This window comes from Malaya genurostris, chromosome 2 (assembly GCF_030247185.1).
Source record: "Malaya genurostris strain Urasoe2022 chromosome 2, Malgen_1.1, whole genome shotgun sequence".
NCBI lineage: Eukaryota > Metazoa > Arthropoda > Insecta > Diptera > Culicidae > Malaya > Malaya genurostris.
In genome coordinates, this window is record NC_080571.1 from 343,793,782 (window position 1) to 343,811,280 (window position 17,499).

Consider the following 17,499-nt stretch of genomic DNA (forward strand, 5'->3'; position numbering starts at 1 on the left):
ACCAGATAAAACCTTTGCCGGTACTTTCAGAGCAAATGGGTTGATTTTTGCATGGAAACTTTCTACGTGTTTTCCTCGGTTGCGGGATTCATTCAATATTTTGAATGTTATGTATTTTATCTATCAGACTCAAATTCGTGTGCTGTTTAACCAAACATATGCGCTTGAAACCCACCTACAAGTTGTTTCAGATCTAAAAGCTTTTTATATACTGGATATTGATGACGAACTTTCCATTTTAATCTAATTGTCTGGAAATTAAATATTTTTATCTTGACGAATTAAGTTCGATAATATATGCCTATTAAAATATTTTTCAGAAAAAAATTCATTCAAGTGTAAAAATTTACACCAATTATCGCTATTATCAGGTTCGAAAAGTAGTTTAATATAAATGAAATTACTATTGCGATTACTATATTTAATTCTGGATCGTATTTGAATAGTTAAACAATTTTTAATAAATCTTAAGGTGATGTTGAGCAAGATTGCAGAAGGATTTTCAAGAAGTAGGTTAAAGAGCTTTGGAATGATTGAATAGTTACAGATACTTTTTCCCGCTTTTGAAAACCTAATCATTAACAGTTGTGCCGTACGCCAAGAAAAGTAATTAAACAAGTCTCAGAAAACACTACCAAAAAAATGTAGGGTTTAATATTCTCACAAAAATGTATAAATGTTATTAAACTGAAGCCCTCGTACCTCGTGCTGCGCCGAGAGCGAACGAAGCGTTGTACATTCATTTCTGCCGCGGTAAAGCCTGCGAATGGTTGTCTTCTGATAATGAGAACAAATTTGTCTCAGCGCAATAAAAAGAGCGCATAAGATCTGCTACTACTCTGTGTAATACACAATTCCCACAATTTAAAACAATAATCAATTTTAGTTTTGTTACCCAATTTTATAGTTCACGGTGTTCGGTTTTTTGATTCACAATCAGAAATCTTGATTCACATTCTCGTGCGCAAAATTAGCTTATTTCCACCTCTGCTTTAAAGTGTATATTTATTACAAGCGAGATTCTTCACGACTATTGACTAACTTTAGGATACTGTTGCACGTTGAGCAACAATATTTCAACCCACCATCGTTGAAACATGATCGGCAATGCCTTTCGTAAACTTCCGGATATAAAAAGAATCCGCAATTAGGCTCAAGATAGATGATCCGGAATCAGCTTCGCTATTGAGATTGAATCATTTGATAAATTTAATTTCTGCTACAAATAAATAGATTGAACTTTCGATAGATGCTTTTGATTATCGGTCAAGGTTTGCTTTCAGCTGAGACAGCAAAACAGACTGAAAAACCGTAACTCATTTTCTGATTATCGGAAGTCGCTTCGAAAAGCAGCTGTGAATTTAGTGTCTGATCCGATAATTGCAATTACTGTAAATGTCCCGATGAGACCAAACTCACCAAACCATGAAAATGACTCGAAGAACATAACGCTGAAGCTCATTTCTGGTTGACATTAGCCGTTTCCTATTTTAATTACATTAATCGGATAAGCCCGGAGATCTGATTTTAAATTCAACGACTACGTGTTTTACGCATGTGGGGGGCGTGTCATGTCAAGGAGTTTTTGTTTGATGCGTAACACTTCTTGACCAATTCAGTTCTGCTATTTTTAGTTTATGTATTACCTCTCTCGTTCACACATGACTGATGGTTTATGATTAAATGATAATTGTGCTATGCATGTTACAATATCTGGGAAAGACACACTTGGAATTGAATTAATTTGGCTAATTAGTTTAAGCTATTTTTCAGCACTGAAAACGTCGGTCATGTTTACTTAAATTGAATTGATTATTTAGAGACTTTTAGTGCCACGGTTACAGTTCGTAAAATCAACAAAAAATTTTCTTTCGAATTTTCTATAATCAGTTTATGGTTCAAACAAAGCCATATGAGAGCCCGTTAGAGATAGTTATCGATTCGAGATGAATCAATTAACGAATCATTCCATTAACAACGGCATTCAATGTTACCGCTAATCATGCTACTAGCAAGATTGATTCGTTTTAGTCTACCGTCTAGATGTCTTCGAACCAACTAACGAACCGTCGGTCGGTGCAATTGAAACAGCGCATTAGTTTTGCACCGTTGTTGATCAGTTGCAATTAATCAACTACGAACTGGAACATTTCACCTCAACCCCCAACCCGATCGGTCACACCCAATTCCTTTGCAAGTTCGCATATGCATCATAATGACGGGCTCCGTGTTACATACACGGTAATGACCCCGGCACAGATGGTAAATGGGCTCTTAGAAGTGGCGGCTTTCAACTGGAATAATCAAACGAAAAAGCAAGTAATCGAATCCAACCATTCTCGATTCCATTAATCGTCATCATCATCATCTTGCTCTTTCCATCTGCTTATTTTGTTTTCCAGGAGAAACTTGAACCGAAAACAGCCTTGAATTCCTTTAAAAGCTTCTTTTGGGACATTAATCAAATGTCCAGAAATTACGAAACCGGAAAATTGAGCTTATCCTCTATCCACTGATTTTTCTCGGTCAAATTTACTAAAACTTAGGCTAGTTTGAAAGCCACCCATATTCGAATCCGGAAATATAACCGCAAAAGTAACGTAACCGACAAACAACACTTTTTGATATCCATCAGAAATTCATGTGCCGTGTCGTTTTCAACAAATATAGACCTGTTCGAAAGCAAGTGTTAGGCCAACGATTATTTGATTTTAAAGGCTTACAATGACAACTTTCAGTTCCAGAGACATAACCGTATTAGTGACGTATCCAACAAATTACCAGTTTTCTCCCAGATAACTGAATCAACGCCGACAATCGTTTGAAAGCTATCATCGGATCATTGATCAAGCTCGAATGACAAAAGGTGTATTCTTCTGATTACCGAGATTGATCGACCTTGTAGATTGGCAGCCTGACATGAATTCCTGTAAATTCACATTCGGGACGGGTCAGGGTCATTTCGCTGTATCGTACATTTGTTGTAATTGGAATTGATTTATAATAAAGAAAAATTAACTATCACAAATTTAATATACCGGATGAATTCATTTCCCCGTGTTTAATTCAGGCAGACTAGTATTTTGATTACACTTTTTAGATTGATTTACGATCCTCAGAATGGATTTCTCGAGCAACTTCGTTGACTTCATTTGCTACTAAGCATCAACTGGAACAATATCTTATTCAGTTTGGCCATATCGTTTTTGTTCGCGTGCTGTCTGACCTCGCTACCGCCATTTCTTTTGAGTAGACTGGGCAAACGATGTGGTTATAGTGAATTTGTAATTTTTTAAGTAATAAAGTGCTGTATTCAATTTTTTTTTCAGATCTGGCAGGTGATTAGCTGATGTGGAAAAGTGTCTCTTACCACTCATTCCTGCTCATCTATGTTTTGCTCTGATCTAGCATTCTGCCACTACGCTCGAAACGTGTTAGAATTCCATCGGAGTAAACTTTGTGCCAGAAAATATGAACCAACCGAATTCACCAGTTGGGCAATTACTAAACCAAGAATTCGCAAGCATTGAAACGAAGCTAGAGTTTATTTCTTTGTCAGCTTGTCATATGTCGATTCAATTCATCCAGTACACAAACAAAACGTCACAAAAATGTGTACTTGATTTTCTTGAAAACGGCTGGTTATGTGGATATTCACAAAGTTTGATTCAAATAAAAGGTCTCTCGGTCCCATAGCCTACTATTGATTCTATCCGAATCAAATTTTCTGTTAGAGGGTAACGAGCTAATAGTGCAAAAAATGAAAAAAAGTGCACTAGATTCTCTCAGTCCCATAATCTGCTTTTGAATTTCATCCTGATCCGACTTCCGGTTCCGGAGTAACGGGGTAAAATGTGCAAACAATAAGAAGAAAAGGGCACTCGATCTCCTCAAAGACCGCTGAACAAATTATTACAAGCTAAGGTTCAAATTAAAGCTCTTAGGATCCCTGGTACGCTGTCAAATTTCATCCGGTTACGATTTCCGGTTCCGGATTTACAGGCCGATAAGAATAAAAAAATCATTTTCAAAAGCGTGCTTTTATTCACGACACTGAAAAATCGAGAAAAATTCTGTTAAATAGTCCTTTTGTCAAGAATCCGACTTATTTTACTATGGGGCGCCATTTCAAAATTTACCTCCTGAGAGAGTGATAAGTTTTTGATCGTGAATATCTTTTGTTGTACCCAACGTATCAACATGATTTTTGCTACATGTCATCGTAAATATGATCATAATTTTATGAATTTTCAGTTGTGTGACATAATCACAAATAATTCAAAATTATACTTTTCTGAATTGTTTGGTACCAACGAGCATCATTGTTTGCCTCTCTCGTATTTTGAAAGCTCATAGCTCAGTGATCTGTAGAAGGATTTATATGATCTAACTACCAATGGATTCGTGTATTGCAATAACATTAAAGTGATTCATCTTTGGAATCCAATTGGAAATCACAATGAATTCCTAGTCAAATTTCGGACGAGTTTACCGATTGTACAAGCCAAGAGCCATCCCAGTTCTGTTTAAATGCAGATTCTGTGGTTCGTGACAATTCAAGGCACTTTTTAGTGCCATAGATCATCATTAAGAATTAATTGAATTTTCTCTATTTCCTACCAAAAGCATCAGCTTGCGCCGTCACTAACACATTCAATTACGACGGTAACGCTCTCTCGGAATGCGAAATTGAAAGTATTGATGTAGAACACATCTTTATACTAGTATGGGTGTCGTTTCGAAATATGCCATGCGAAACAGGGTTGCCACATATACCGATTAATCTGTTGTTTATTTCTCCTGAAAAATACAGATTTAAATGTTGTGAAAGGAAAGAATTTCTAAGCACCGCTAAAAATCCACATTTGTTTAAAAGTGTTTGGAATGAGCGGCATTCAAAATCCGGTTTTTATTGTAAGCCGACATGGTATGTTTATGGTAAATTTTTCTATCATGTCTGGCATATATTTTTTAATATAGTTATTGATTAATTATCTTGAACATACTTCTAATGTTATTTGTTTTTCCAAAAAGTTATAATAATGAAATAATAATAACAATCATAACATATTATTGTTATTATCATTGTTAGTTTTCCTATATTTTGAATTCGTGCCAGATTTTTCAATACTAATTATGAAGTGCTAGTGATAATATTACGGATAGCGGAGTTAAAGGTCTTAATATATTCCAATAATTTTCTATTTTGTTGATAAGATTGAATCTGAGCTGAATAATTAATATTTCGAATGATTGATTTTTTTATTTCAAAATTTTTTATGAAATTATTATTATTATTTATTATTATAATTATTGTTATTATTATTATTATAGTTATTGTAATTATTAACATTATTATTACCATTATTATTAGTAATTTTTCGTACTTAGTCTATATTAGGACCTATAAAAAATTGTTTCAAGTACGAATAAGAATGTACAGTTTTAGAATAGTAGCTGATTTGTACTTTAATGTAGGTGCATCGTTTTAAACTCTAGTAGTGAAGAAGGGGAAAGCTTGCACAATTCACACAATCCGTCAATTAACTGATATTCGGAAGTGTGAAGGAAACGTGCCAGTTTTTTTCGTATACGCGACATGCAGTTAAGTCTCGGACATTACCCACCCGCCTTTTTTTTTAGTTAGTTGATGACCAAATACACTGATTTGGGGTATTCCGGATCTACGTCGGTACTTGTCGGGAGACGGCCAGGATGGAGACCATGTTCGATTTATGTTCTATCATGCCCAACCGTGTTTTAGAGCTGTGTCTATCAGAAGGTTCACCGGTACATTTCTCGAAATAATGTTGTTGTTGTGATGTTCTTTCAATAAGTCGTTTATTTCGAGTGCAGTATGGCAAGTGGCACCATCCTGTTGAAACCACATTCCATCCACAACCATATCTTGAAAACTTGGCAACAAAAACTCATTGATCGTGGTTCTGTATCGATTTCCATTCACGGTATCGCGTCGTCCTTCCTCATTTTTAAAAATATAACCGATGATTCCACCAGCCCATAGACCACACCAAACAGTACATTTATCGGGATTCATCGGTAATTCTAGAAAGATGAGCTCCAAATACGATAATTTCGCTTGTTGACGTATTCATTCAACAAAAATTCGCCTCATCACTGAAGAGAATTTTGCGCTATAAACAGTTTTAATTGAACACTGATTTGGAAAATAAATTTCCACGATTTGGAAGCGTTCTGGAATTAACCTTTTCACGATGATTAGCCAAACAATACTGAGTAGAAACCTCACTTTACACTAGCAAAACAACTTTCAGGCAATAGAGTAATCCCTATTGGAAGAACGAACCTAAAATATGCCATTTATTTGGATGCAAACATAGACTAGGCCTTCACTTTTACCTAACGCTCGTATACGTACTGTATTCTACAGAATTGTACTGAATTTACGACCCAAATACTGCGTACTGTTTTTTACCCTCAAATATACTATATTTCAATTTGTACTGTATTTTCCCATTGAAATGTACTGTATTGTTTACATTAACAATAAAATGAAATTAATTTAAAAATCTTTAATGCATCAAATTTCAGTTCACCGCAATATAAAACGTGAAAAAGAACAGTGGCAACAGGTATCTAATATAAATACATGATTTGTCTCTTTCTTTCATTCAATTTCATCATTCATTCTTGTTCAGAGCGCGACAAAACAATTTTGAAATCCCAGGGCTAACAAAGAAAAAGTCGTTTTTATTTACCATGAAAACTTTTTATTCTTCAGTATGATCTCCATCTAGAGCGATACACTTGACCCATCAGTCCTCCAACATTTTACTGCCCTTTGAAAAAAAAAAGATAATAGACCAGGTCGCCGGTCAGGAGAATACGGAGGATGGTGAACCAATCCGTACCGCAAATCATTCAATTTCACCGTTTATGCCGTTTAGGACACGATTCTAATCTTTTTCCACAGCTTGATGAAAAGTAGAACTCGTCTGACACGATCAGCTGTTATTCAAACACTATAGTGAATAGAATGTGATGGCCATCTGGAGGCTTGTTCGCAACAAAAATATACACGGTTCGAAACTATTCACATATTTTCTGTGACAGGCCCACTTGAGCAATTCCAGGAATGAGTAGACGAAAAGGTGACAAAATCAGAATCGACCTTCTCCGATTTGGATGAAACTTTGCACATGGCTTCAGTATGGCAAACCAAAAGTTTTGAACCGATTGAGAGGTCAATCCGACTCACGACAGATTTGGAAAAAAGGGCGTATGTATTTTTGCATTTCTCCAAAATTGCCTTTTCAAATCGTTGTAACTCGGAAACCGTTAATTTTAGATTTTTTTTCTCAATAATTACAAAATAATTCGAAAAAGTTAAATAAAAAAAGCATGGTTTTAATATTTTTTTTGATAATTTTTATTTAGAACGAATTCCTTTGAATATCATCGATGAAATAAAAAAAATAAACGTTTCGTATTCCTCTCAATTTTGTCTTTCCCATGTACAGAAAGGATATGCAATCGATCCGAAGTTCAACTTCTTACACAACAAATCAAACCGGTAGCGAACGAGTTCAGGTTGGTCTTGCAAATTTACCAACCGGCTTTTTTATTGTCTTTTTGTTTGCTTGTAATTCCGCCTTTACTGATGAAATTCGCCAGTTCTCATCCAAGCAAACACTAAGACTGACAAACAATACCAGAAGATATCCCGAAGTCGACGATCGGTACTAGTTTCCGTTGACTGAATCTAAACTTCACCATGATCGAGCGTTTTTTTTTTTTTGGGCACTACTCGGCAACGCCCAGAAGCAGGATATCTTGCGTTTGGCACGAGGTGGCACGCGTACCCGTGACGGAATTACCTTTCGCTCGGTTCCCAACCCACTGCATGTGCGTAATGCTTTTGAAGGTCGTTCGCAAAAAATCGATATGTTCTGCTCCTTCGTGATCTGTTAAGAATCGTTTTCGCTATATAAACGATGAGTGGTCACTTCTGAAGGTACAGTTTGACAGCCAACGCCAGTCAGTAACATTTCAAACAAACCGACTCCTCGTCGTCAGAATCCTTAGAACAATAATCATGAAGGTAAGAGGTTTGAGATCGAGTGAATTTGGTATGATATGATTGTTCTATTGTTTTTTTTTGTCTTTGATGGTATCAACAGTGCATCGCAGCTGTAGTCATGATGGCCCTTGCCCTTGCCGTTGCTGAAGGATCTCTGTATGGCTATTCCCCACTTGCGTACTCCCTGCCTCAGACCACCCTGATTCAGGATAATTCGTACGCTTCCTACTACGGTGCCCCGCTGGGATATGCTGCCGCTCCTGCTGCGCTGAGTTACGCTGCCCACGTCCCCGCTTACCCAACTGCCTACTATCAGCCCGCCGTTGCCGTTTTGGCCCAGAAGGAAGCTCGCTACCTGGCTGCCAACCGAGGAGCCGTTCACGATGCGCCCCTCCCTGGACATGCCATCTCCCAGCAATCGCTCAATCTGGCCCCAGCTCCGGGAACTCTGTAAATTTTCATCAAGTATGACAAATTTGATCTAGAGAAATTTCGGAACTTGTAAATAAAACCAATTGGCTGAAAATTCGCACGTATCTACTGTTTATTGCTTACATTCCCTTCAAAAACGGTTCTTGCCATTCCACCATCGTCCAATCGGGTGATCATGCTGGACCTGCATGATCTCGGTTCCAATTCCGAGGCGTAATAATTTATGACTATGAAGTATTATTTTGCACCACCCAACTTGTCGCCATCAGGCATAAAGATTTGCGAAAAAAAAAAGATTTCGATAAAACCGACTAATTTAAGCAATCTCTACCAACAAGGAAATGTTCACGCGATTCAGAGTTAGTAAATAGTCATAAACTATATAATGCAACATGTCAACAAGTGCGGTGCAGGACGCCGATCGGCATTAGGTTCCAGAATAGTGGGCAAATCAGTGACCAAAATATGAACCGGTAAAACGCTAGTTTGCCTTGGGTCAATCCACTGAACCGATTTTCGCAAACTTAGATTCAAATGAAATTCCATACAAATACAAATTCCATCATTTGGATCCGACTTCCGGTTCCGGAATTACAAGGAAATAAAGACTGTCCCAGAAAGTATGGACTTTGATTTTACTATAAATAATTCACAAGTGTTAGATACTCAAATTTTATTCGATATACTGATAATATTAGACTACAACAACAGAATATTAGTCTCAACATTTGCTAATTAGCCATTGTAGACTAGCTGGCCCACTTTCTTGCGAACGTTCCTCATTAAATTCCGTACAGACTTCTTGGCGACACGTTTTGACACTTTTTTCCAATCTTTTTCGAACTGTTGAATGGTTTCGGTTGCCGAGACATGTTTTCTAAGATGTGCCTTCGTTAATGCCCAAAATTCCTCAGTTGATCGAAGTTGTGGGCAATTTGGTGAATTCATATCTTTTGGGACGAAAGTGACATTTTTGGTAGTATACAATTCTACCGTTGATTTCGAGTAGTGGCAAGAAGCAAGATCTGGCCAGAAGACAATAGGATTTTTGTGACTTCGAATCATGGGTAGAAGTTGTTTTTGTAAACATTCCTTGAAGTATATTTCGCTGTTCATTGAAGTAGTGGTGATGAAGGGTTTCGAAATCTTACCGCAGCTACAAATTGCTTACCAGATCATAGCTTTCTTACAAAATTTTTCGACTTTAATCGATGTCTCGGACTGTTTTAACACTTGCCTTTCTCGCACCGTATAATATTGTGGTCCCGGCAAGGATTTGTAACTGCATGATTATGTAGTTCAAATTTCCAGCAAGAAGAGTGTACACAACTGGACGCAGCCATAAAAATTAACAGATTTTGAACCATTGCGAAATGGCAGCGGATTTTGGTTGCGTCCATACTCTCTGGGACAGTCTTCATATGCAAATTTATTAAAAATCGCGCACTCAATTTTCTCGGAAATTTCTTAACCAATTTTCGCAAACTAAGAAGCAAATAAAAGGTCTTAAAATTCCGACAAAGCATGCTGCGAATGGAGCAAAGCCGCACGTACCGACGCGTACCAGTTTTGCATCGTCATTTTGAATGACGATTTGATTGTTTTGACATTTATCGCCCCATATTTTCGGAACCGTAAGTGGGATCTGGGTGATATTGCACAGTATATTTAAAGACAATAAGAGCTTCAATTTGAATCATGATATGTGAAAATCGGTTTAACCGTTGCTGAGAAATCGAAGTGAGTTCCGTTTTTGGAGCTTTTCTTCACTATTATCGGTGCTTTTGGAAGCGGAAACCGGGCACTAGTAGTCCCAAAGCAGATTTATATATCCACCAACTAACAAGGTCTGTCAACTAGATAAATTTACTCGTAAATTTTATAAAAATGTACTCACGAAATTGAAAATTTTTACTAATCGCACTGTCATACCGAAACCGGAAGTCGGATCTGGATAAAATTCAAGAGCGATCTATGGGACCGTAAGACCTTTCATTTGAATCAGAGTTTGTGAAAATCGGTTCAGCAGTCTCTGCGAAAATCGAGTGACATTATTTGTCACATACACACATACACACACAGACATTTGCCCAGTTCGTCGAGCTGAGTCGAATGGTAGATGACCCTCCGGGTTCAAAAGTCGGTTTCTACAGTGATTATATAGCGAAAATGAAAGGCAAAAACTGAAATGTATCATTCACATTTTCAAATATCCAACAAATATCCATAATCGTTCTCATAAGCTGATTGGTTGTGATTCCGTATTCTGGATCAAGAAAAGAATTTTAATCCTGGATTCTTGAATTGAATGCTGCACTGATTCTAGAACTGAGTTTTGCTAGAAAAATCAGAACTAAACTTTTCTGCCTGGAGTTTTCTGATCAATGATTTTTGATGTGGAACACATCTTTATTTTCTATATAGGGGCGCAAATCAGAAACTCAAGGAAAAGTACACGTAGAAATGTGGTCAGGGTTTAAACACTTACAGTTCAGTCTTTTTTGTATCAATCATTATTATTATTTCATCATTTGATTGGAAATATTTCTAAGATTCGATTTGAATGTATCAAGCCACGTACGAAGTCTGTTCAAAAAGTTCCCGGAATTTTTTAATTGCATTCATTGTTTACATTCTGTCTTGTAGCGGCTGGTGTAGACGTGTTTTTTTGAGCTCGGCGATTTTTGTTAGTTTAAACAATGGAAGAATTGAAGAGTCAAAGAATTTGTATTAAATTTTGCGTGAAAAATGAAATGAAGTGTAACCAAGTGTGCGAAATGTTACAAAGAGCCTACGGTGAGTCTGCTATGAAAAAAACCAAGTGTTTACGAGTGGTATAAGCGTTTCCAAGATGGCCGCGAAGACGTTGAAGACGACGAACGCTCCGGTCGACCCAGCACGTCAATAATCGATGAAAATGTGGGAAAAGTGGAAAAAATGATTATGGATGATCGCCGAATCACTATTAGAGAAGTTGCTGATGAAGTTGGCATATCAGTTGGCTCATGCTATCATATTTTTTCAAATGTTTTGGGCATGAAACGAGTGGCAGCAAAATTCGTTCCAAAACTGCTGAATTTTGATCAAAAAAACAAACGCATTACCATCGCTCAGGAACTGTTAAACCTCCTTATTCACCAGATATCGCTCCGTGTGATTTTTTCCTGTTCCCAAAGTTGAAGAGACCCGCGAGGACAGCGTTTTTCATCGATTGAAGAGATAAAGGCAGAATCGCTGAGAGTGCTACAGAGCATTACAAAAAGTGACTATCAGGGAGGGGTGTTTCGAAGACTGGAAAAAACGCTGACATAAGTGTATTATATCTAGGGGGGATTACTTTGAAGGGGACCATATAGATGTAGACGAGTAAATAAATATTTTTTTAGAAAAATGAGAATTCCGGGTACTTTTTGAACAGACCTCGTATTTTCAATTATATATGATTGAATTATTTAATAGTACCGAGCAGTGTCCTATTTTGTCTGCTAAAACTCTCCGGTATACCGGATTTCCCTGCCATAGACGACGGTTTTGAAGGAGTAAGCGATATATTAAAGGGTCTGATTGGTTAATCGAAGCAAAAACGAAGCTGTTGGAAGCAAGCGAATCTATAAATAGAAGCGAAATTATAGCTAACGTTTCAGTCCTACGCGTTGCATGCTAGAGGTAGGTTGTTGCTAGACAGCACGACAAAAAGTGCCATAAAACGATTTGAAGCTTTAATTGCTATACTCTGATCTTGTGTCATGCAAGCTCGGATGAAATTCCATGTTATGTCGTTTCGCCAATTGACAACTACAATTTTGAGTGCTTAAGATTATATCTACGTAATATAAGATGAACTCGATTGATAATGATAAAAAGTTTATTGCTTCAACCGAAATCGTAGAATGGTAAAGAAACTCAACGCTATAAAAATAACTGCTTGCATACAAAACTTGAATACAAGCTTGGCGAAGAGAAGCTTAAATATTGAAATCCGTATCGCAAGTATGTACAAAGATATAATTTCATACATTTGGGATATTGGTGTAATTTCGTCGGCTATGAAACAAATACAAATCAAGACAAACGATGTTCAGTGTTGGTTCCTAATCAAGATCAATCTAAGCAGACTCTCGTGCAATTGCGGATTCAAAAGTGTGACGTTTTATTGAATTGTTTGATTGTAGATCATTAGAAATTTTGATAGCCTTGTTCCACATCAATGGCTCGAACAACCCCATGGGGCTGATCTTTGTAGTTTTTTGTCTGAAAATCACTGTGTCGCAATTTTCGGAATTTTTATTTTTCCCAACAATGCATAAATAAACACATTAGAAAATACTAGAACATATAGATCAAATATTACAAAACGACAACTGAGGAGGGGTAAAAGTATATTGAAATATTGATTGTTCTTAGTATAAGAAATCTTAGAGTAGAGTAGATTCCATTTTGACACAAGAGATCCTTTTGGTTTAATACCCGTGCAATCAACAATATCACTAGATCTTCTAAAAGTTAAACCAAATGTGACAAAATGCAATTATTTATCTTCCCACATAAACCTAGTGCTTCTTTTCTTCATTCAAATAAAAATCAAGTTATCAAATTGAATGGCTTGGAATGGAAATGCTCTAATCTAACAAAATTTTTAGGTATAACGTATGACAAAAACACAACTTCCAAGGATCACATAGAAGGAGTCCGAGTGCAATAAATATAATAAATATTTATATCCTCTTACAAACAGAAACTTTAAAGTCTCTGTCTTAAGAACAAATTACTAATTTATAAACAAATTATCAGACTAGCCATTCTTTATGCAGTACCAATTTGGTCAAGTTGTTGTTCCACCAGGAAGAAAACGCTTCAAAGGATTCAGAATAAAATTCTAAAAAAGGTTTTGAAACGTCCTCCCTGGTTTAGTACAAATGAGTTAAACAGATCCACAAATACAGAACCATTAGATGTAATGTCATAAAGTATTATAAGAAAATTTAATTCAAATTGCAATAAACAATACATTATAAAAAAAAACTAAGCTGTTTTCGGCCTTGACATGGTGCTGGTGTCACCAAACTCAGTAAATAAGGGGGCATGCAACACCCCTAAGTTTATCTCCGTTCAATTTTATTCGCACTACGCACAATCTCGCTGGGTAACGGAAAAATGACATCAATTCGTGAATTGTTTCGTTCGATATTATCCAGTTTTGTTGAGAATGAGGATTTTCAATACTAATGGAGCCAGTGACCATAGTTTTTAGATAAAGATGTCTTCTGTCAGATTATTATGTCAGGTTTATCGCAATGAACAGATGGCTGACAGTATGAACATGCAACTAGTTGATTTTCGTAGATCACTACAAATTGAACTGGGTACATTGTATTGTGGCAGAAGATTGCGTACATCGCAATAACCTTATTTGAACGCATCCGCAAAACCTACGCCGAAACATTTTGTTCATTTGGTTCTCTCATCTTCAAACTGTTTTATTATTTGTAGCAGAGTAAAACCTAGGAACTTGTAATGTTAGAGGCGTAATCGTAAGATTGATATTGGAAGCAGTTGTATAAGGAGTGTATCGAAAAGTAGTTAGCAACATTGATTATTGAATAAAAAACTACAAGGATCAGCCCCATGGGGTTGTTCAAGCCATTGATGTGGAACAAGGCAACCAAACTCTCTAATGATCGATATTTTCAATTAATTCGTCAAACTTTTGAATCCGCAAATGCACGAGAGTCTGCTTAGATTGATCTTTATTAGGAACCAACACCGAATACGCGAACCCAGAATATAGACTCTAATTGTCGTGATTTGTATTTGTTTTGTAGCCGACGAATTTACATCAATAGCCCAAATGTATGCAATTATATGTTTGTACACGCATGCGATACGGATATCGAAGTTTGTGTTCAAGTTTTGTATGCAAGCAGTTATTTTTATAGCGTTTCTCTACCATTACTATCTTTCTGCGATTTCGGTTGAAGCGATAAACTTTATCTCATCATCAATAGAGTTCATCTTATATAAATTAGAAATTAATCTTATGCACTCAAAATTTACCCTGGGGTAGTTGCTAGTTTCTCAGGCGAAACGACATAACATGGAATTTCATCCGATCTTGCATGACACAAGATCAGACCATACCAGTTAAAGCTTCAAATTGTTTTATGGCACTTTTTGTCTTGCTGTCTAGCAACGACCTACCTCTAGCATACTACGCGTAGGACTGAAACGTTAGCTATAATATTGCTTCTATTTATAGATTCGCGTGCTTCCAACAGCTTCGCTTTGGCATCGATTGACCAATCAGAGCGATGCTTTCCCTTTGATATATCGCTTATTCCTTCAAAATCGTCGACTATGGCAGGGAAATCCGGTATGCCGGAGATTTTTTGCAGACAAAATAGGACACCGCTAGCTATTAATCAACATTTCAATGATATACAATTGAAAATACATGGCTATGAACATTCAAATCAATACGTAGAAATATTTCCAATCAAATGGTGACATAATATTAATAATAGATACAAAATTGACTGAGCTGTAATTGTTTAAAACCTGACCACATTTCCACGTGTATTTTTCTTGAGTTTATAGTTGCTATATAGAAAATAAAGATGTGTTCCACATCAAAAGCAAAAAATACATATTTTGACATCAGTTTTCGATATATTGTAGAAAAATTACATTTTTATGCATTTCGCTGATTATATTGAAGAAAATCCTAGTTTCTGTGAAACGCTCGCACTTTGGACTTGACATTCTTCATTAAATTCTGCACAGTTACTTTTGTGACTTTCCTGGTGGCAGTTGTCCAGTTTTTTTAGAACTCCTGCATGTTTTGGGACACTGTACCTTCCCTCCGAAAGTGCCGTTTAACAATCAACCCAATCGCGGTGGGTTGATGTCCTTTTCCACGAATTGTACATTATTTTTTGACAACCACTGTAGAACGGAGTTGTCGTAGTGGGCTGAAGCCAAATCCGGCCAGAAGAGAGCAGGAGCTTTGTGCTTTCTGTACAGTGTCAGCATTCTGTTCTTCAAACATTCTTCCTCGTACACCTTGGCGTTAATTGTACCTTTCGTGAAGAAAATCGACGACCGCAAACCACAGGTACAAATGGCTTGCCAAACCAACACCGTCTGCCCAAACTTTTCCATCGCCACCGTGGTGTCAGCGTCGTCCAGGTCCTGGTACACAGATCTCGTATAATATTGCGGTCCGGGCAGCGCTCGAGAGTCTTCCTTGGCGTAGGTTTCCTCGTCGATCAGGATGCATCCGTATTTATTCTGTAGAATCCGGTTATACAGTTTTCGCGCTCTTGTTTTGGCCTGAACTTACTGTACCAGGGACTTTTTCGGCACCTACTGTTTCTTGTACGTTTCCAGGGAGTTCCGAACTTTGATCCGTTGAATCATCCCGATGCTGGTGTTGAACTGCTTGGCCAAATTCCGCGTCGACGCCGATGGGCTTTTCCTGATGTACTCAACCACTTTTAAGTCCCGGCCGGGCTGGCTTTCCTACCGGATCGGGGCAAATCTTTCATAAAAAGAGTCTTACCGAACTTCTCGATAATATTTTTGACACTGGTGTGGTGCACTTTCACCCGTTTTCCAATTTCGTTGTACGTGACACCACTTTCTGAGCACCAAGTGTGCAGAATTTTCTTTCACGTTTCCGGATCAATTCGACTCATCATTGAAACGATAAACCGTACCGAAACAATCGATTTGGCACCTGTGCTTGACATGTAAACAAACATGTCACCGCAAAACACGCTGCGAAAAATTAAGCCATTTCAGAGTAATAACTGTTTCAATGTTGCTAATTACTTATCGATACACTCCTTATGACACTTAGTGGCTTGATACTTATCATGCATACTAAGTATATAATTTATGTTACTGCTGATAATCCAAATGGAGTTCTTAGTGGCCCTGGGAAGGGTCATTTTAGTATTAAATACCATTCCGATATTCGATACTGTGTTGTTAAAAAACATAAATTCCGTGGCTACTTACAATTCAGTAAAATGATTAGTCAACAGTCTAGGTAAATCCAATCACAAGTAATGGAAGGACAAAAAAATTAAAAAAAAAATCGTTGGCTCTATTTGAGTATGTAATAATACCTATTTATAAGATAGAGTAGCAAAATTAATTTATCAATGTTGCTAAAACTGGAACTACCAGAATAGCTATTAAAACCTACTGTATTTGCTCTGAAAAGGGCAACAATTTATATGCGATTTTAACAAGGGTTTAGTTCAAAATAAACGAAACACTCTTGTTGTAGTGCGATTTACATCCAACTGACGCAAATCAAATCCCAGTGAAGAATATCCCCACACCAATGGTAAATTTTCAAAGCGTCCGTCTCTCAAAACTGTTTATTAGTTTTGTGTAAAATAACTATTAAATATCGAAACAAAAGATGTTACGCTTACGATTTGAGTTTATTCTTAAACCGAATTACCTATGTTATTGGCAGCTTGCAATTTTTGAAATAAAAAATCAAACATTTTGGAGTTAAAGTGAACTAACAAGTTATCAATCAAGAATGAACTTCCAAATAGTAATCACAAACTTCAAGGTATTGGAAAGCAGTACCAAATACATATGGTGTATTACGAGCCAACATTTATCTGAGAATCCGCTGTTTATTAGAATTAGAATGGTAATTTTGATGTTCTGTATTCAACATTGCCAGTTATGAACAAAATTTGCAAAGATACACTGTCAAGCTGTCATCATAAATTTATAATACAATATATATAAAAAATACCTGTTGAGTTTTGACCAACCGACAATGAAACCAATCTCACTGTGCAGCAGTACTAGCTTGCTTTGAAAAAAAAAACACAACACGCCATGATTTGAAACACCACCATAACAGGCGCGATAGTTTTTTTAGCATACCGCGGCACCAGGCACCAGTGGACACCTTTATTGAGTGTGGTCAGTTATGTTGCAGAATTCGGTCCATACAAAACATGCGGACAACGAAT

The 17,499-nt window shown here is 36.9% G+C and overlaps 1 protein-coding gene across 1 annotated transcript; it reads left to right on the plus strand.

The window, feature by feature from the left end:
- The first annotated feature begins 7,971 nt into the window (after window positions 1-7,971).
- Window positions 7,972-8,598, plus strand: LOC131428030 (adult cuticle protein 1-like). Its single transcript, XM_058591665.1, has 2 exons — window positions 7,972-8,083; window positions 8,163-8,598. The coding sequence occupies exons 1-2, from the start codon at window positions 8,078-8,080 to the stop codon at window positions 8,514-8,516; spliced, it is 360 nt and encodes a 119-aa protein (XP_058447648.1). The 5' UTR covers window positions 7,972-8,077; the 3' UTR covers window positions 8,517-8,598.
- Window positions 8,599-17,499: the final 8,901 nt, after the last annotated feature.